This window comes from Alligator mississippiensis, chromosome 5 (assembly GCF_030867095.1).
Source record: "Alligator mississippiensis isolate rAllMis1 chromosome 5, rAllMis1, whole genome shotgun sequence".
Taxonomy (NCBI): Eukaryota; Metazoa; Chordata; order Crocodylia; family Alligatoridae; genus Alligator; species Alligator mississippiensis.
Window position 1 is genome coordinate 33,888,605 of NC_081828.1, and position 20,711 is coordinate 33,909,315.

Below are 20,711 nucleotides of genomic sequence, written 5' to 3' on the forward strand. Positions count from 1 at the left end.
CTTCCGGCTGCGCCCGGGGACAGCTTTCTGGGGGGACACGCGGTGGGCGGGGACACGGAAACCACGTGACCCGAGGGAACGCGCCCCTCCCCCCAACCGCCGCGCCCCGGGGCAGAGGGCGGGGCCGCTCGGCGCTCAGCAGCTCGCGCTTGTCCACTGGGGCGAGCTGGGCCTCGCGCCGGGCCTCTGAAGGTGAGAGCGGGCGGGCCGGCAGGAGGGGGTGAACAAGGGACGTTCAGGTTGAAGACGAGGAAGAATTTCCTCGCTCGGAGGAAAGCTTTGGATGGGACGACCGAGTTGGGGATGGTCCTGCTCGGAGCAGGGGGTTGGACTAGGTGTGACCTTTCGCGGTCCCTGCCGCCCTCGTTTTCCAGGATTATAAGTAGCCCCCTCATACGCAAGCCCTCAAGTGCGCTTCCCACCCCCCCCACGGGCACCAGGGCCCTTGGAGGGCCGCAGTGGCTGCAGCAAGCTGGGCTCCCTCCCCTCGCTGCCAGCGAGATGCACTCCAGCATCCTGCCCGGTCCTGCGCAGTAGATCAGAGCAGGCCGCCAAAGAAGTCTGTGTTGCAGGAGTGTTATTAGCAGACAGGCTACAACAAAGGGCTCGGTTAAAAGGAAGCTTCAGTAAGCCAGAAAGGGACAAGACACAAATGCATGAGTGCTTGCGGTTATCCATGCCATCATTTAATCACAGGAAGAATTCCAACCACTCCAAGCATCCTCCCTTCAGTGCCAGGACAGGGCTGTACATGGCTGTGTGTCTGCATGTATCCTAGCCCGGGACGCTGAAATAGGAACACCCAAGCCAGTAACAACACTTACTTTTCAGCCAGTTAAAATGGATATGCTCCAACATCAGACATTCAAGCCAGTTCATTTATCAGAAAGATTTGCAAGTAACATACAGTTAAAGGTTGTGCCTTTTCCTACCCCTTTATAGGCCACTGAAAGTTGTATAGATGTAAATTAGAAAATCCAATTCCTATAAAGGAATAATTAGTGCAGTCTACCCTCAAATATCATTAACACGGAAGATTGAACTTGCATAATTTGCTTCTTTCTTTTTTTGTACTTGTTTAGCTTAAATTTGTGAGCAGAACCTCGCTTTCAGTTTAATGATATGGCCAAGGGGCACCTACTACTCCATGTCAAACTGAATACTGAAACTGATCTTTTGAGTGCTCTGATGCTGTTCTCTATACTGTCGTTTAAAGGCAGAACATGAACAAAACAGTCATCCCTGCTTAAAACTACTGGTGCTAAGACACTTCCAATGATTTCTAACATAGAAATTAATAGTGCACATTTGAAAATGTACACGAACTCAAACATTTTAAAATAAAGCTCTCAGTTACAAATCTTGGCTTCTAAACTTTTTAGAAAAGGAATTCCTGTCTCTCCCTCTATTTAATTCCTACTCTCATTAAATTCAAGCATCATGCACACTCAAAATATCATTAATCAGATAACTGCTTGACAAAAATCACTGCCTGACTGTAGTGCTACTTATAACATTAATACATTATCAACCTATTCAAGTTTAAACAACTGTTCCTTCCCACTTCCCCAAAACATAGCTGTTAACATTGTTCAAATGGGTTATTTAAGGATTTATTTCCTAACTAGGGACCATCTGTGCACTAATCTTAGCACAATTGCCAGTTTGTAGTATTAATGCTTTCAATTTTGTAGATTTAAAATATATGCATGTTTGTATAAACTTGTATACAATACAATGAATCCCTGTCAACAGTCAGGCTCTTGTATGCTTGGTAAACATAAAAAATAAAATTACTACAAATACTTGTTACAATTTGTAGAAACTAGTTCTAACTAGTAAGGAACACACTTAGATACAATTTTTAAGTAAGACAAAGTACACACACGCTGGCCTCTGTTGACCAAAATTCGATCAGTAATTTTGACTTAGGAAGGAAAATATTTCTAAAAAGTTGCGCCTTGGCATTATTACTGCCAATTGTTTTGCTCCACCAAACCTACTTCAAGTGACTGGAAATGCTCTTAGTCACACAGGTATTGTAGAACTGAAAGGTCTATCAATATAATTAACATTTATCAAATGTACCAAGTGTTTGTAAATGAAATTTTAACTCAATGGAATGGATTCAAGTTAATGTCTTGACATTTTGGACAGTGCAGAAAGATATTCTGGATGCTGACACTGCTTGCTGCCTGCCTGTACAACCAGAACACAAAATGTTAAATGTAAATTCATACTTTTTACCACAAGCTCAAGACTATATAAAACTACATTAAAAATTACCAGAATAAGGCTTGATTACTGTTCCCACTGAAATAAATTACAAAATGCTTAATGATTTCAGGTGCAGCATCAGTCTTTGTAATATGTAATAAGCAAGTAGAATGACAACTAACGTTTTTCAATACAATTTCTAGACCTTTAAAATCACTGTTGGTAACATAATTCCTTTGCAACGGAAAGACTGTCAATTTAAAACTTAAGTTTCACACTGGGAGATTTTTCAGATGAAAAGAGGAGCCAGTCTTCACTCTAGCACTGGTATCCTTTAGGGTCAGAAGCCAACATTACTGCATGGATTAAGTTGGCACCAGAAATTAACAAGAACTCAGGCTTTGCAGCTAATAGTGTTCAGGAAGTCTTATCTCTAGGTCACGGGTTGTCAACCAAGGGTACATGTACCCCTGGGGATGCTTTGAAAGGTCCCAGGGGGTAGGTGGGGGTGGGCGGGGATGGAGCCCACCCCACACCACTGCCTCACAGGAGCAGGGCTGGGGCAGGGCAAGAGCAAGGCCACACAGATACTGTGCTGCCGCTGCTCCACTACTAGCCATCCCACCCCCCATCTGGCTGCTTGCCCCCTCCCCCCTTCAGCATCCAGTTGCTCATCCACACCCTGCCCCAGGTATATACTTATTAAAAAAAGGTTGAAAACCCCTGCTGTAGGTGACACCTAAGCACCAGAAAACTTGGTAGGCCACCTCAAATTAAAAAGATATCTCCAGTGTATATGATTAAACAATGCACAGTCCAGCATGTACTATCTGCTCTGATTTGGTAGATTTTCAAGTATCTATGGCTCTTGAACATTTTAAAACAACAGTTTAAAGTCAAAACCAGGCACCTTTTGGCTCCATATTAATTTGGTTCTTGCCCACTTATTTCAGGCTTAGCTAAAAAACATGCATAATAGCACATTTCATAACACAAGGCAAAATATCTCATCACTCATTTACAAGAGGAATGAGGAATACATGGGACGGACAGTAGGAGCTAGTATAATCATTGGAATATTTTGGAAGAGGGCCACATGTTTGCTTTTTTTTTTATTTTCCCCAGCCACAAGGGACATTTTGTACCAAAAAAAAATAAAAAATAAAAATTGGGCTGTCACTTAGACTAAATTGGAATCTGATTACTTTGATATATACAGCACTAAGCTGCTTTCCTGTCCATTACTTAGAGAATTTTTTCCTTAGGAAAAAACCCCCCAGAACACCCCCTGAATGATCAGTTTCTATACAATTGCCAAAGTAGTGGCAGCAAGCACTTCAGAAGAAATTCAACATACTGAATTTCTTTTTTGAAAATAAAAATATATACATTTTTATATATTACATCAATGGGAGCCAAAATATACTAGTGAAAATTTTACAGCGCATTACTCATATAAAAAAAGAAAAAAAAAATATTTTCAATATTCTCTTTACACATCATTTCAATTAGAAAACAACAGTTTAATGTAAAACAAAAGCATTTCATACATTAGTGAATTGATCTCTAGATTAGGAAAGAAATGTACATACAGTGTATGATATGCCTTGGACTTACTGATACAGCACTGCAAATTAAAACTTTTGGTCTTGTGATGATTTTCACCTCTGTTAAACTCTTCATGAAAACGTCCAAAGCACTAAGACAGCAGACTGCTGTCAAAAGGCAATACATTATGAAGAAAGATTTCTTTTAGCTTGCAAGATATAGCCTTTGGATTTGATAATTCCTCTGCTTTTAACAATGACAGAATACCGGAGAAGCCACAAGGGAGTCCATTCATGTGCTCGACTGTTCTGGATACTTTCTTGAAGAGCTTCTTGGAAACTTGCTTCACAAAGCAGCTCTAAAAGTAAGATATGTACAGTGTTCTGGGTAAAACTTAAGCATACTTTAATTAACAAATACTGTAATCTTCATTACTAAACAGAACTGTCCAACTGATAGACTGCATGTGGCTCATGATGATGTTAAGACTTGGCCCATGGGAACCCAGGGAGCCCAGAGCCTGCACAGAAAGGGTAGCCTCGGGGCCAGGGGGCGTTCCCTGAATGTTCAGAAGCTGGACTGCCCTGCTATAAAGGTTTAAACATCTCAATAAATAATGTTACACAAAGCACCTGGTGATACACCATCTGTCCATTCTTCTGAAATGTGTTACAGGGCAAAAATCTGAAAGTTAAAGTAGTTATAGCATAACTGCTGCACCAAGTCATGAACTGGACTAATTTTACCCAAAGGTCTATTTGAAAAGTGGTCAGTCACTACAGACATAAGCTTTGATGATACAATATGAATTTAAGAGAATTACCCAGACATTTAGGAGGGGAGAGGGTCAGTGAGGGAGAAGAGAGAGGAGGTACTTTTGTTTGACAGTTTGGTCTGGTTTAATCTTTAGAAGAGCTAGATTCATCAATGGACAAGTTTAAAACTAAATCCAAAGTACTGAGCATTTTTAATTCCCACTGAAGTCAATGGAAGATGAAGCAGCTCAGTTCCTTGAAGAACGCAACAAGTCTAAAGATCACACACTCTTGTCCCTACTCTGCAAATACTTTCTTATTCCAGTGTTAAGGTAAAATGACCTTAACAGCCATTGTGAGATTGCACTGGGAAGGGGGGTGGTGCACATCCGGTGTACTGCCATCCAGCTGCAATGAGCTAAAGCAGGCACTCCCTCCAAGAGAAGAGCCCTGCTGGGTAGCCATTCTTCCTGCAACAGGACTCTTGGGTTGACTGGGGCACAGGATAGCCAATACTCATAAGCAGAGCCGACCCTAGGGGTTTGTGGGGCCTATGCAGGTGGTGCACAGTTGGAGCATGGAGCCAGTGGTGTGCGGCAGCGTGTGTATGGCACTGTCCACAGGGCCACACCAATTGCGGTTGCCCTTATTTGCCCCCCACAAGGGACAGCTATGTTCATAAGCACAGCACAGCCCTTCTTGCTCTGCCTCCACTTCAAATCCCAGTTTCCCTCCCTCTAGCTTGGTAGTTTATGGTGAAGCAAATTAAAGAGTTTACAGCTTGCAGGCTGCATTTGGGGTTCTACACAGCACTGCAGTTCCAGCCAGTAATATCCATGGGTCACAGAAGCATCAGTTTTGATACATGTCCACAAACTGATGAAACAAGGCTTGATAGTACTGGAAGAATTTCACTGGCATCCTGTTGACTTGAAGAACCCAGGCAGTTTGTTTGCTCACGTGCATTTGAAGACTCACTATACCACACAGTCTGCGTGGGTTTTGCCTGCTTGATTTTTTATTAGTTGATTTTTGTTTACTTAGACTAGTATCCATTTTGGGAAGTAGGTCCAGGTAGCAAGGGCATCGATCCTTGCTTTTTGGCTGGCTAGACATTGGTTTGATGGCTGCTTCTGCTATAACAAAAGAGATGAGCTGGTTTTCGGTAGGCCTTCCCCCCTTCCCTAACAATTAGTAGTTAACATGCCTCAAGAAAATAGGATGGACTTGTGAACAGTTTAAGCCACCTTAGAGGCAAGAGGAGTTACTTGGGCAGTCATCAGGGAACGCTTAAGATGAGAATGGATATACATGGGCTGTATTTTTTCAACTCAGCCAGACTAGAAGGACAGATACATTGTAAACAGCAGTGGAAAAAAAGACCCTTCCCTTGTCAGCACCCACAGGTTGATCCTGCTACTTTCTCCATAATACCTGGCAGAGTACTTGAATGAAAGATAGACATTACTTGCAAAACCAGGTTCCCTGCAAGGTTGCAAGAGCTGCAGGTTCAATTTTTTTTTTTATTAATACATAAGAAAGCAAACAACCCAAAGCTGAAACACTAATTCTTACTTTATGCTGTTTAAAAATTAAGAAATTCCTAAGAGTTTATTGCATCTTGCATAAGTCCCAGACCATCAAGTCTACAGCATTACCATCTTAAAAATTAAGCTAATTCGTAAACAGCAGCATACATTAAGATAGCTATTGCTCAAACATACCAATAATGCCAAAGAGCCTGGTAATTTCTGAATTCCAGAACCTGACTGGGGGGCAATGGGTGCAGCTCTGAGCCCTCACTTCCCTAGCCCCCAGTGCCTTGTACTCAAATCCAAGACAGCAGCTTTTTTGCTAAATGAGGGGGGAAAACATCTCATCTTGGATTTAAGTAAATATGCCCAAAACAATGAACTGGGTCAAACAAGTATGCTACACAATACTTATCAGTATGATATGCTCTCTCAAATTTTTTTTGGTTTTTCTATTGAAGTATCCCAGGAAATATAAAACAAAACTTAGACAAACATATAACAGTAATTGATAAAAGCTGAATCCAAATCATAGGGTTTAATAACCACAAAAACTATACATCAACATGAAAATGTTGCCAATTATGTTTGAAATTAACTTCTCAAATTTGTCAGATTAAACAAATTACAGCCTCACCTTTTGGATCATTATGAGTTAACAGCTGTATGTCAAACTCTTTTGCAAATGCTGTGAGGTCAGGTGGCATCACGCAGCAAGAAGCTAGATTTACCTGGTTACTACTTGGTTTCACCTGAAAGAAAAATAAATTTTCTTTAGGAATTAACTAGAAGAAGAAACAAAATTAGTACTTTAGAAGCATACAAACATCCTTTACTGCATAAGAAAGTCTGTTCCAGGTTCATTATCCTAACAATTTAACCTGAACCTTGTTTTAAATACCCAACTCAGAGAAATGAGCTTAATTTTGCAAGACACCAAACATCCAACTCAGTGGGTGCATCTACACATGTCCCTATGGCACCTTTGTTACTGCGCCATCATTTAGTACTTCCTTTTCGAAGTACTAAATGACAGTGCAGTTACAGTCTGTACTGTGCCGTGCACAAAAGTGCAGTTATTTTTAGCTGCTACATCACTATAGCGATACACTATAACAAGGGAGTACATTGCTACAGCAACATTGCTGCCGTGTCATGGTTCTTGCCCGTGGATGTTTTGTTGCCATAGCGCATTGCTATGACAAAGTAGCATCATGTGTAAATGTGTCCAACATCAACTTCAGTGGGAGCTGAAATAATTTAGTTCCTTGCAACATAGTCGTAAATAAAGATGGACCTCACTTTGGCAGTCATCATGGTAAAATACGCATAACCGTTTTGGCTTTCTGTCTGTTATGCCATTGGATCAGCAATTCTTTGTTTCCAGTAGAAGAGGAAGGAATTAAAAACAAATGAACAAATCTAATTGTAGACTAAATAGTACAGTACAACCAAATTATCAGTTTTGCTAAGAATATAAAATTTGTAGCCATGCACACCCTTAAATAAGAGCCTAATCCAAACTTAAGTTGAAAGAGTTCCTTCTCCATTGACTTGAACAAACTTTGAAGAAGGCTGTCAATGCATTTACCATTGACCGCAACATCCACAGTCAATATTTGCATAAGGTTTTTCTTCTTCCTTCACTTGACACAAATGACAAAAAATGGGTCAAATAAATACCCTCAGAGGATCTACTATGTGGATACAGTCAGACAGCAGGGGTGTCAAATACATCTGGTCCTGCAGGCCAGATGAGGGACTGTGAACCAGTTTATGGGCCAAATCAGGGCTCATGAGAGCCAGTGCACAGAGCCAATCTGGCGGGTTGCTGCATGCAGCGCACTCCCCATGCTGACCCATTTGTGCTGCGTGCAGTGTGTACTGGTCCCACTCTAGGACTTTCACAGCCTGTGGTGGATGGACTGGACCCACAGCCCAAAATGCAGGCTGTATGCAGTGTCATGCCAATTTGGCCTTGTGTGCTGTTTCCAGCCCAGCCCAATCCAGACTGGTCCCAAAACCAGCACACAGGGTTGCTCAGCCATGTACATGGCATGCAGCACACATCCTGGACTGACCACCTGTGCCATATCCAGTGTCGAGTTCAGCCCGTGCACCAGACCAGGTTAGCAAAGGTCAGTCAGAGATCCCCCAGCCGTATGTTTGACACCCATGACCTATAGCATTCTTAGTTGGAGGTTCCAATTACTGGTAAGAAAACAGTAAATCCACCCACTAATAAGAGTTTAGACCACTTAGAAACAAATGTGTGCACAGAGAAGTGCAGGCTTTCACCTGTTGAATGTTACAGAGGTTAAAAAAAGCTAGATTGGTCAAAGAACAGCTCCTGCTCCTTGTTCCATATAATTTGTTTGTCCCTTTCACCCTTAAGCTTACTATATAAACAGCATCTTTCTGAAAGAAAAGGCTTCCTAGTAAAATAGAGAAGGCTATGGTTAATGATTTATAACGCAACAAAAACAGCATCCTGGAACAAAATCAAAGAGTTCTTTAAGAAAAATTAAGTGAATAAATGAATGACGAGAGTTATATTCAAAATAAAGTTTGTTGTTCAAATTTGATAGTGTAATTAACACTGATTTTAAAATCAAAGCAGAACAGTTGTATAATTGGATACGATATACCAGGAAAACAACAGTTACTACAATTCCTCAGAGTTACTGCAGGTATGTAATTTGTTCTTACCTGTGCCCAAAGGTACAGCTGCTCTAGCAATGTTTTATCTAGATCAGAGGTACCTATGGCAACAATCTTTTCATTTTGCACTAAGTTTTCAAGTTCTTGCCAGTAAGGTTGTAAATATTCTAGGGAAAGGTTGATTCCATCTTCAATAGGAGGTGAAGCAATAATCACAGAATCTAACTGGGCAACCCCAAGGGCAGAGCATGCTGAGAAAAATAAAAACAAATATCACTGTTTACACTTTTATCTCAGCCTAAGCAACACAAACATTTCAAACAAAACATACACACAGCTTTACTCCACTTATTCTTCACTCACCATTTTATAACATTACAGAACATTTGCATTCTATGACAGAAAGAATGTTTCCCAAAATTTGGAGTTGAAGTCTGAATTTCAGATACAATCTCATGATGGAAATCTTGAGCAAAGCCTGTAGCTCTGCATATTTTCTGATTTTACTGTCTTCCCTCCACTTCATTTTGTAAGTAAATCCAAGACAGGGGCTCTTCCCTTCCCCCAGTGCTAACTGGGGGAAAGCTCATTTTAAATTCAAGTAAATACAGCATATAAATTAGAGGATTCCCAGTTACAACACCCCCAACCTCCTCTTGTGCAAGCCTGTGACCTTTTACTTCTTTTATAATTTTTTCATTGTTTGTGCAATAGCAGATGTAGTTAGCAGGCCTAGTGAATCTAAACTTAAAATGGCAATAAAAAGAGGTAGAGAAGCTTGGGACAGATAATTTTATAAAGGTTAAACTGTGAGATTTCTGAGATAAATATGAATGAAATCAAATCCACTTAAAATTGGCAGATCACCCACACATCTCCTGGATTATGGGCATAGCATGTTTGAAAGCTCTGTAATTATATAGTGAAACGAACTGTAAAGGTAAATCTCATTTTCCATTTGTTAGTAACAACTTCATAATCATTTGAAAAGATATTAGCGTGACATCTTTCCAATGCCCGCTAACTTGGCCAAATTAAGAGAGAGAGGGTCCAACAACACAGGGGTAATATTAATTAGATGATCAAATGAAATGAAGTAAAGAACATATACATTTTCTCATGCATCTTTCAATAGCTAGAATGTAAATCACAAAACTGTATAAAAAGGCAAAAATTGGAAACCCTTTTTGTCATACCCTTTCACAATCACTTGAAAAGAGCACAAAATGTTTTAATCCCATCGAATGCTTTATCTAGTCCCTACCTAAGTTAAATTTTCATCTGAGGCTATTTTGGTGCTTTGTAAAAAGGAATCTCTCCAGCAGGGGGGAGAGGGAAATAACCAAATGTGAATTTCATTTTCATTAACATCAGTGAACTTGTCAAAGTAGTTATTCATAAAATGAATATAATATCTTCTCTGTAAGATGGCTATCTTTACATTAGAATGCTTTTCCAAAGGGTTCTACGATTTTCACACTGCTCTATAACTCTCATCTCTTGAAATTTTCTTAAAATGAGAGCTATTTGACACTTTCTGACTCAGGATTCCTTCCAACCCAATGAATTTTCAAGATTCTATGAAGTTTAGCATTCTTGGTTATTTCCCTTAAAGATTTGATGCAGTTGCTTTTTGGACAAAAACCTCAGACATAACAACATTAGATATTAATACACTACATTTACTTTCAAGAAAATTAAACTACTTCAAATTAACTGTTACCAGTGTTGTCATTATTTTGCCGACACCAGCATCATATAGAATACTAGGCATCATGCTACAGTTCCCAGTGTTAGAAATCAGATTAAACTAGTTACTGTTGCAACAATAATCACTGCATCAGATATAATCAATGATGAATCTCAAGCACAACAGTAAATTTGGCATAAAGAATTAAGGCACTGCTCCTACAACTTGATCTGCAGCAGTGGCTACTTAGAACAAGGGATCCCACCAAAGTCCAGGAACCTGCTTTACATTTAAACTTAGTAATTGAACCAACACATATATTAGACCGTAATTCAATATAATTGGTTCATTTTTAAGAGTATGGCTTCAATTTCTCTAGTGGCAAGAGCTTGTGACAATGGCAAATATTGATTCTCTCTTTAGCAGACAGAGGAAGAATACACAAAACCAATACTCAGATTAAAGAGAAAGGTGTGTTTGTATGTATTTTTTAAATAATCAAAAGTACAAAGACTTACACATGCATTTCAGTTGCACACTTACCCATGTTAACTGCATCTCTGATTGATGATGAGTTCGACCCTACAGTGAAGAGTTTTGCTGTACACCAAAGAAAGGGGAGTCAATAATTAAAACCAAATTTCAGCTGCTAAAGAATTCACAGAACAGGCACATTTCCAGTTCTTCATTAATGATGTATACAATTTACATTTTGGCAAGAACTAATGGAGAGTTCTTAGACACTTGCCAGCCATACAAGGAACTGAAAACATTAGAGAAAATGGCATTCTAATGCAGGCAAAAAGAGTTGCACTGAATACAATCAGAAACCCCATTTTAAGAGATTGGTACAGGCTAGGGACCAACTGGCTAAGAAACAGCTCTGCAGAAAGGGGCCTGGGGGTTACACTGGACAATAAGTTGAATATTAGCCAACGGTGTGTCTTGTTGCAATGAAGGCTAACGGCATACAGGGCTCCATTAGTAGGAGCATTTCCAGCAGATTTAAGGAAGTGATTTTTCTCTTCTTTTCAGCACTGGTCAGGCAACATCTGGAGAACTGGTGTCAACTTTTGGGCCCCCCACACTACAGAAGTATGTAGACAAATTGGAGAGAGTCCAGTGAAGGGCAGCAGAAATGGTTGGGGCTGGGGCACGTGACTTCTGAGGAGAGGCTGAGGGAACTGGTTTTATTTAGTTTGGAGAAGAGAAGACTGAGAAGGGATTTAATAGCAGCCATCAACTACTTGAAGGGAGGTTTGAAAGAGGATGGAGCTATACTGTGGCAGATGACAGAACAAGGAGCAATGGTTTCAACTTGCAACAAGGGAAGTTTAGGTTAAATATTAGGAACATTTTTCTCCAAAGGAGGATAGTAAAACACTGAAACAGGTTACCCAGACAGATTGTGGCATCTCCATTTTTAGAGGTTTTTAAGATCCGGCTAGGTAAGCCTTGGCTGGAATGATCTAGTTGGGGATAGTCCTGCTTTGAGCAGGGGGTTGGACTAGATGACCTCCTGAAGTCCCTTCCAACCCTAATTTTCTATGATTTTGTGAAGAGGCCTTCTGGAAGTGAGATCATCCCTTGAGCAGGTATCAGTTCAAAGCCAGGATTTTACTGTTTGGGTATTCCAAGCACCAACCACATCACCATACTTTTAAAGTAAAGTCATCAACTCTGTAGAACCAGGCCTCCATCATTTATTGAAACTTAACATTTACCAGAGTTCTATACAGTGAGACTTTCCCCTCCAAGTTCATCATATCCCATAGAAAGAGTCATTCAGAAGGCTACAGATGAAGACAGACATTTTTGGACAACTGATATTAAAAAGGGGACAAAGGTTTGTAATAGGCATTCCAAATCAACACAAAGAAGGCAGAGAAGTGAAACACTGATAATTTTACTGCTGCATCAAGAACAAACCATTTGAACATGTACTGAATGATATCAATTAGCTCACCAAGTACTGTACAGCAGAATTGAAGGATGTTCTGTTTGTAACAGTAATATATAGCCCTTTTCTAAAACACTATCAAAATATTTATCCTTTGACTTTCTTCCCACTATCTTCAAAGATGCTACACACAAACTTAAATACTTAGTGAGATGTGGCCCAGACAAGCTACACTTAGCATGGGACTACTTTCATTTCCAAAAATCTCTAGAGATGTCAGAAGACTGTTCACCCCAAAAAACGTAAGGCTACTGCACAGTATTTTAAAGAACTGGCGATCAAATTGCACAAACCTGACCAATTTTTAAAAACGTGTTCTGAAAGTGATTCAGAGCACTGCAACCATGGAACAATGCATGCCCTCAGAGGCTGGGGGAGCACAGCGACCACCTGCAGGTGTCAGCAGCAGTGTCAGCAGTGGGAGTGTGGTGGTAGTGAGTGGGGAGCTCCCGCAAGCAGCCATGGCGGTGGGGTAGGGTTGGGCAGGGGGGTGTGGCAAATGCCAAATGATGATCACCCACAGATGCCGCCAGCAGCAATTGGCAAGTGCCCACGGCCGCCTCTGGTGGTAACGGGTGGAGGTGTGGCAAGCAGCGAACGCCCACAGGCACCACTGAGGCTGCAGTGCTTTTCTCAGGGGGTGCACCACCAATGTCAGGGGGTGCGTGTACACCTGCATGCACCTCCTATGCGTTGCCAATGAATACAACTCATTGCTGTGTCTTCTCTCAAATAGAGAAGAGTGTCATATGCTACTATAACTTTGGTTATATAGATCCCCAAGAAACATTCCAGCATGCGAGAATTCCTGGAGCACAGGAATGCTTCAAACTCACCAAAAAGCATAAACCAATTTGGCTAAATTTGTACAAACTCCTTCCTCTATTTTTTTTTTAAGAATATGAGATTCTTAAAGGAAAGGACATTACACATCCATTTTACTAAGGGCGGATCTACTCTGTAGACTGCACTGTAGTGGGAGAGATAGCCAAGGTTGCTTTAACAAGTACCAGAAACAGTCCAGCCACAGCAGTGTAGGGAACTGTCATGAGGCTAAATAATTTACCCTTATCTTTACCGCAGGGAGCACTGTGTTCCTGTGTCTAGAACAGTAGTTCTCAACCAAGGTGCTGTTCTCAACCAGGGTGCTTTCAAGGATGTCACAATCCCAGCACTGCCACAGGGTGAAACTTCCCTGCATGCTTCTGTTTCCAGAAGATACCATGCATGGTTGGACTGGCAAGGGCTACTGCAAACCCATGCACTTTGCCACAGATGCTTCCCAGTCTGGTTCTGCAGGGGCATGTGGCACATACCCACCTGGCCAGTGACAGTCACTGTGCTGCAGAAAACCCTTAGCCAGTCCTCTCCCCACACCCCAACACTCCCCATCTGCTGCATGTGCAGCCCAGTACTTTGTCCCTGCTGGCCAGGCATCCTGGACTCTGTCCCTTACAGTCCAAGTTATTCATATTAATAAAATATTGATTAAAACTAAGATTCTGTTTATAGTATAATAATCATATATGTTTATGTTAGTTTTTTAATGGGGTTCCATTAAATTCTGAAAAGTTTTTGTGCGCGGGGGGGGGGGGGTGGGCGCGCAGGCAGGAAAGTGTCTCGAGTCAAAAAGGTTGAGAACCAATGGGCTAAAATGACAAAGCTACCTCAGATCTCTCTTCATTATACTACAGCTCAGTTTATACATACCTTAAATCAATTTCTAAACTAATTAAATTTAAATCAGTGAAGTTCTCATTGTAGCTAAAACCTGGCCTGAGCCAGAGCCAAGTTAACCAAGTGGTCAAAAACAATTAAACGGATAGAAATAGAATGTCAATATACTCTAGTGGTAGGGCAGGCTATCTTTTTCCTTTCCAATATTGCCTCTCCTGCTCCCTCTCTCTCCAGGTATGTTTCTCACTAACAGAGTAGAGCAGGCTGAAGTTATAGGCCCTGTCTCTAATGAACATTTCTGCTACCAAACTCAAGTAAATGAACTTGCTTAGCTAGAATAAAGCTGTCAAGTTTCAGTTCTCTGAATCTTCAAGTATATTGTAAAAACCAATAAAATATTCTTTCAATTTAGTTTCTTACCTGACACTTTCAATTCTTCCCTTTCTTCGGGATTTATCTTTTCCATTGCTTGAGCTACAGTACATTCTAGGACTTCTGGCTTTTCCTGCAGTAAATGATGTTTAAAAATGGCTTGTCAGTTTCAATCAACATTAATCCTCTTCAGGGCATTAACTTTGTTTAAACAAAAGCAGCATAAACAATTTGGTGAAGGAAATAGTAGTAACCTAATGCTGCCCTACCCTGGAAGTGTCAGGCCTACCCGCTCCAAGGAGAAGTGGGTAGCAAAGCTACATGGCGAGACCTGTTCCTTCACTCAACTAGAAACAAACCCTCAAGACAACTGGTAAAGCAGCATTTGGTTTCTTAAAGCTACCTGCCTTCCTCTCGACTCTTATCAGGATCCTTACTGTGAGCTGAGCTTCTTTACATGACTGCTGCTATAGATCCAGGCAGTAGCAGCAGTCATGTAAAGAAGCTCAGCTCACAGTAAGGATCCTGATAAGAGTCGAGAGGAAGGCAGGTAGCTTTAAGAAACCAAATGCTGCTTTACCAGTTGTCTTGAGGGTTTGTTTCTAGTTGAGTGAAGGAACAGGTCTCGCCATGTAGCTTTGCTACCCACTTCTCCTTGGAGCGGGTAGGCCTGACACTTCCAGGGTAGGGCAGCATTAGGTTATTACTTTCAGTAAGGCCCAACCTTCTCTTCTCTCTGCCTTATGGCATTTCAGATAAGATAGTGGAGCATGTGTAACCTCTCCCAAAAGAGCATGTGGCCACCCCCCACTTTGCAGGAGAAGAAAAACAACAAGAACTAAAAAATAAGCCCAGAAATGAAATTAGATATGAAATGTTGTGCTTCAGAATTTCTTGTTTCTACTACAAAGTCAGAACCAACTTTTGAATTTAAAAGTAGCAAAAACAACTTAATTCTCCCCAGAATCAGAACTTACTGTGAGTAGAGGTGCAGCGATACATTGGTCCGATATTGGATCGGTACCGATATAAAGAAAATTGGCTGTATCAGACATCAGCCTGATGGAGCCGATAATTTGGCCAATAAATGCCTGTGCTCCGTGCAGCTGCAGCACAGCACTCAGGCAGTGAGGAGCACAGCTGGCAGCATGGAGAGCTGCCTCCAGTTGGTAAGTCTGGTGTGGTGGAAGGGGAGGGGAAAGGGAAAGGGCATGGGGGGTACAGATCAAAGCCCCCTGCGGTGGTGGACGGGGCAGGTGCTGCTCAGCTGAGGGGCAGGGCAGGTGAAGGACAAAGCTACGCCTCATGGGGAGGTGGGGTGGGCGGGCGGCTCCTGCTGCTGCTTGCACTCCAGAAGGGCGGGGTGGGGGCAGGCCTAGATCTGCATGGGGCAGGGCAGGCTGCAGCCGGGGCTCTTCTCAGTGGGGGCTGAGCTTGCTTGCCCTCTCCCTCATCACAGTGGAGTTGATCTGCCCCCCTCCACTCCTTCCACCACTGCACTTACCAGCTGGAGGCAGCTGTATCAGAAATTGGATTGGTATTGGCCGATATGCCTCTTTAAATATCAGCCATTGGCATCAGCCTCAAAATCTCTATCGGTGCATCCCTAACTGTGAGCAGAAAATTTTTCTAAGAACTCTATTAGTTCATTACTTAAAGTCAACTTTTGAAACAGGTCTTTTTGCAGCAAAGGAAAAAGTATTTGGTTATATTCCATTTGCAAAGGAACAGCACATCCCTTACCTGATTTAGGTCAGGACTGATCTTCAAGCTCCATTCATTCAGTGTGTTTTGAATGCAGTCCCGTATCTACAAAACAGCAGTTTTATTACATTATTTTCTCCATATTCAAGTATAATTATGGTACAGTTGGGAGAGTTAAGAAAAATATTGAGTCCACAAGGAAATTAGAGTCACTGGTACAGACAGGGAGGAAAAATGAAGCAAATAGAAAAGAATCTTATTTCAGCCTTCCATCCCTACTTTGGCTTGGCTTTGATACCCTATTCTCACTCTCCTTTTATCCCAAGGTTCACCTTAGAAGCGAGAGAACTGCTGCTTTGTCCTGTCAGCATTCCCACACCAGCTATCACTGAAGAAGTCCACTAGAATCAAGATCTGCATCTATGACTTAAGGAAGTGCTTCTGCACGGCTAGTATTCACCTATGATTATAACTGTGAAGCAACTTGGATCATGACAGAACATTAGTATACAATTCAAATGCTGCTTAATTTCAGATGGAAGCCAGATAGGCACTAGATTGACAATCCTGAAAAAAGAAGCCCACATACCCATAGAATAAATATCAAAAGACAGCAACTATATCAATTTCCTTCCAGGGCATCAGAAAATCATTCTGGAACGATTCGTTCTGGAAAATCATTCCTGGAATGACAGTAACTGTTTCCATACTCATACAGGTCCTTAGCATTGTACTGAATCTGCCAGCACAGAGTCCCTTTTGATAAAGACATCTGTTTAACAGAGTTGGAGATCCTGGTCCAAATTCTGTTCCATACAGGCTACTGAACAGCTGTCATACGGTAACAGATGTAGGTTAAATGAGAATAATTCACTTTTAAATAAACAGAGGGGCCACAATTGTGTTACCTGTGCTCTCAGACAGTCAGTCATTTTTCTCTCAATGTAAGTAATAAATTGAAGAGAAGCCAACTTTTGTATTGACAATACCACCTTCATACATTAACTATCAAAAAATCACAATTCTTATGCTTACTGATAACATTTGTATTAAACATTAGGTCACTAAATAGCCAGCACCACTACATTTCCTGTGGTAATAACAATTTTCATATATTCTTGTCACTGACATCCATGCCACCTGCCACTTCTTCAAAGACTGTTTCAATGCCAAACAGAAACTGCCAATATAACAAATTTTAAAACAAACATTCTGAAAAGCCTTCATAATTAAAAAAAAAAAAATAGTTAGAAGCTTCTAAACTCGGATGAGGGAAACAATGGCCATGAAGTAATGAGTCTCTTTAAGACTAACTCATGGAAACATTTCCTAAACTACCTCCACCATCTTACCGTGTGCTATTAAGATAAAATTTTGATCTTAGTCCAGATTGTAAAACACATTAGTAATTTAACCCATTGCTGGCCTGCTGTGAAAAAAATATATTATGGCAGGTGAGTATTACAACCCTGATCAAAGAAACAGCTTTAATTCTTTATCAGGAAGAACTGTTATGGTTAACACAGTTATTTGATTGATAGACTGACTGAGGAAAGACTTGAGCAGGAGTTCTGTTTTTGGATGGTTAAAACACAAGTCTCTTAACATACTGAAATGAAAATACCCCTAGCAAAGTTAGTTTGCTTGCTTTGAGAAGCAAGCCCAAGCAATTCTTCAGAGACCTAATTTTTACAGAGGGCGATAATGTTTTATGAAACTGGAATGAGCAAGGAAGGTGAATCAGGTACTCCAACCTCCTGCCCTCACAGCACTGGACTAAGAGAACATTTAATATAAACAAGAAAATGTTAAAGCCTCTGTTTTAATTGCATGAGTGAGTTGCATTTAACCTGTGCAATCTGTTGCTGCAAGGCAGAGCCCAGGAATTTCAGCAGAACTACAGGTATCAAGGACACGATCACGAGTGATGGATGCCAGAGCAGTGAGACTTGTTGTCTCCCAATACAAACCTCACCCACTACCTATTAACTCAGGGCTGGTGAGATGTGCCTGCTTCTGTAGCGGCACAGTCAGACTGAATGTGAGACCAGAGAGACCAATGAGGAGGCCAGGGCCGGGGAGGGGGGGATCCAGGGTGGTGCCCAGCACACTTGCACCCCACTTTGATTCCCACTCCACCCGAAGTTTTAAAGCAACTGCCTGGTGGCAGCAGCAGCGTGTCTAGTCAGGCTGGGCTGAGGGCTGTCACTGACTTCATGGCTCATTATAATCTACCGGATCCTGTCTAAACTCAAAGATATTAACCCTTTTTTTTCCTTTTTTTTTTTAAGGCTGTTGCTGTCCCACCCTCCCCTCCCCTCGGCTCGGCTCTGCTCTGCCGGCTGCTGCCTGCCAGCTGGGCCTGGAAAGACAGCCCGCCGCCCCGCCCCAGCTCCTCGCAGGGAAGGTCTTTGTATGGGGACGAGGCAGCCCGAGACAGGGCCTGACAGCAAAGCTCCCATTTTCTCTGTAACAACCCGCACTTCACGGGCGCCGCGCCGCCCAGCCCCGGGTCAACAGCCCAGACCCGCGCACAGACGCGGGAGGGGGCTCGGGCGACCCGCTGGAAACAGGATGCTTTTTTGCCTCGGGCCGGCTCGGACCTCCCTGCCCCCGGGGGCGGCGTCGAGACGCCCGCTCCGCGCAGCTGAGGGCCGGGCTGTCCCGGCGGGCGGGCGGGCCGGGGACGCAGCGGCCCGTCCTCACCTCCTCGGCGGGGCTGGCTGGGCACTTCTTGCGCAGGCGGCCCCAGTTGAGCAGGTTGCCCGTCTGCAGGTTGAGTGTGGTCGCCTGCTCCAGCAGGAGCCGGGCGCTGGCGCTGCCGCCGTCCGTGCCCATGAGACCGCGGGCGGGGCTGGCCGGGCCCCGGCACTGCTGCTGCTGCTGCTGCCGCGGGATCCGGCGGCGCCGCGCTCCGGGGGCGATAACTAAGCAAAAAAACAACAACAACAAAAAAGTGCTGTGTCACCCTCCCTGGTCACGTGGGGCGGGACGGGCGGGGCTGCGACAAGCGCGGGGAAGGAGTCGGCGAGAGGTCGCTCCCAGTGTCCGGGTAAGTGGCGCCAGCCACCCTGGCCCCGCGCGGTAGGACGCATGCGTGGCCTCAGCAATGAGGCTTGTTGCCCTCACCTGGCAACTTGCGCCGCTCTCCGCCTACCTGCGCAGCGCCCCCTAGCTGCAGGCGGTGCCCAGCGAGCTCTGTACGTAGGGCCCGGCCCTACAAGGCGCTTGAAAACCTTCAAGCCTTGTCTAAAACCACCTAGAGGACCTGGCGCGCCTCGAGTCCCTCCCAGGCTCAAGCACAGCTAAGCAGCAGCCCCCGCGCAGGTGTCAGGCTCCAAACGTTCCTCAAGAAGCAGGGTGGGGTGTTAAGTGATGAATGAATGTGCCATAAAACGTGATGCAAAAATCTAGAACTCTTGGTTCTGCAATGATAGCTTTTATGAAACCAACTGAGTAATTGCAAAGAAATATCTTTTTCTGCAAGCTTTCAGGGTCATGCACCTGTTCATCAGGCTCAGGGAAAGTTCAAGGTGGTAAAAAGCTCCCATAGGTAGGAGATAAACTTCATTTTTGCACAGAGGAAGCAGGCGCTGGAAAGAGACTCTCATGGACCCAGAGGGACAGTTTTCCAGCTTTTTTTCCAGGTATCATTTTGGAACCAAGAGTTTTAGATTTTTGTATTTCTTTTTGCCTCAGACCAACATGGCTATCACATACATCCCTATAAAAATGTGAGCTTTCTGTAGGAAAAAGTCCATCAAACAGTGGGAAATCCCTCAGTTTTCTTAAATCAACAATTCTGAGCACAGCAAGGCAAGTCCTGCTCTTCAGGCCGTCCCACACTCAATGCAGTTACTCCAGGTTTAATCCAGTTCAATGAGAAAAGAATTTGGCTCAACTAAACTCTATACCTATATTGTGAAGTGCAAGAGGCCTCTCATTTTCTTTAGTTGCCTGCAGTAGTTTCTTGGAAAAAGACTTCCTTCTGTAAGACAAGCCTCTAACTATTTCCAAATAGTCGGATAAATATCAATACAAAAGACAAATAGATAAAAAAAAATGGCTGTAAACATGACTGGAAAGGGAAATGATAAATCAATCGTTATAAAACACACAATGCGTGATGAATAAATGAAACCTAATCTGTTTTTCTCATGCATGGAATAATAAATCCCCTTTTTGTGTGCACAAGGGATGGTATGCCTTCTAGTACCTGGAATTTGCTGCCGCAAGCTCATATTTATCACTGTCTGTTGGTCTCCAATAAAGTTTAACAAAGGACTTGGTTTGATTCCAACAGGCAGCATCTCAAACGGAGTAAATGTTAAAAATACAGAAGGAGGTTATATTTCTGAACACCTCTTCCTGAGTATGCACAAAGTCTGGTTATGTCAATACTTGCCTGTTTCACGGTAGCCCTTAGCCATGATTTAACCACATTAGCATTTCAAGCCAATGATCATCAGCAATAGCACAGAGAGATTAGCTGCTCATTTATGGTTTGAAGAACAGAAAATTGAGGAAGAGACTTCACAGATTAAATCAAACCTGGACCAGCCACTTGAAACATAAATTACAAATACCAGTACATT

The 20,711-nt window shown here is 42.6% G+C and overlaps 2 protein-coding genes and 1 long non-coding RNA gene across 5 annotated transcripts in view; 2 read left to right on the plus strand and 1 right to left on the minus strand.

The window, feature by feature from the left end:
- The first annotated feature begins 24 nt into the window (after positions 1 to 24).
- Positions 25 to 17,929, plus strand: LOC109281044 (uncharacterized). Its single transcript, XR_002087566.2, has 3 exons — positions 25 to 192; positions 4,028 to 4,129; positions 16,443 to 17,929. It is a non-coding gene; the product is annotated as an uncharacterized LOC109281044 (long non-coding RNA).
- Positions 3,720 to 18,954, minus strand: GCLM (glutamate-cysteine ligase modifier subunit). The gene is made up of 7 exons (XM_014599708.2): positions 18,823 to 18,954; positions 16,156 to 16,221; positions 14,461 to 14,545; positions 10,947 to 11,003; positions 8,762 to 8,964; positions 6,690 to 6,804; positions 3,720 to 4,123 (listed from the first exon to the last, which is right to left on the minus strand). Exons 1-7 carry the CDS (start codon positions 18,952 to 18,954, stop codon positions 3,951 to 3,953), a joined length of 831 nt encoding a protein of 276 aa, XP_014455194.1. The 3' UTR covers positions 3,720 to 3,950.
- The window catches only part of LOC102575131 (very-long-chain enoyl-CoA reductase), a 47,268-nt gene continuing 45,509 nt past the window's right edge, over positions 18,953 to 20,711 (plus strand). For all 3 annotated transcript variants that reach the window (XM_014599704.3, XM_014599705.3, XM_014599706.3), the window contains exon 1: positions 18,953 to 19,168. In XM_014599704.3, the coding sequence (XP_014455190.1) occupies positions 18,953 to 19,168 (216 nt within the window). The remainder of the gene's footprint in view (positions 19,169 to 20,711) is intronic.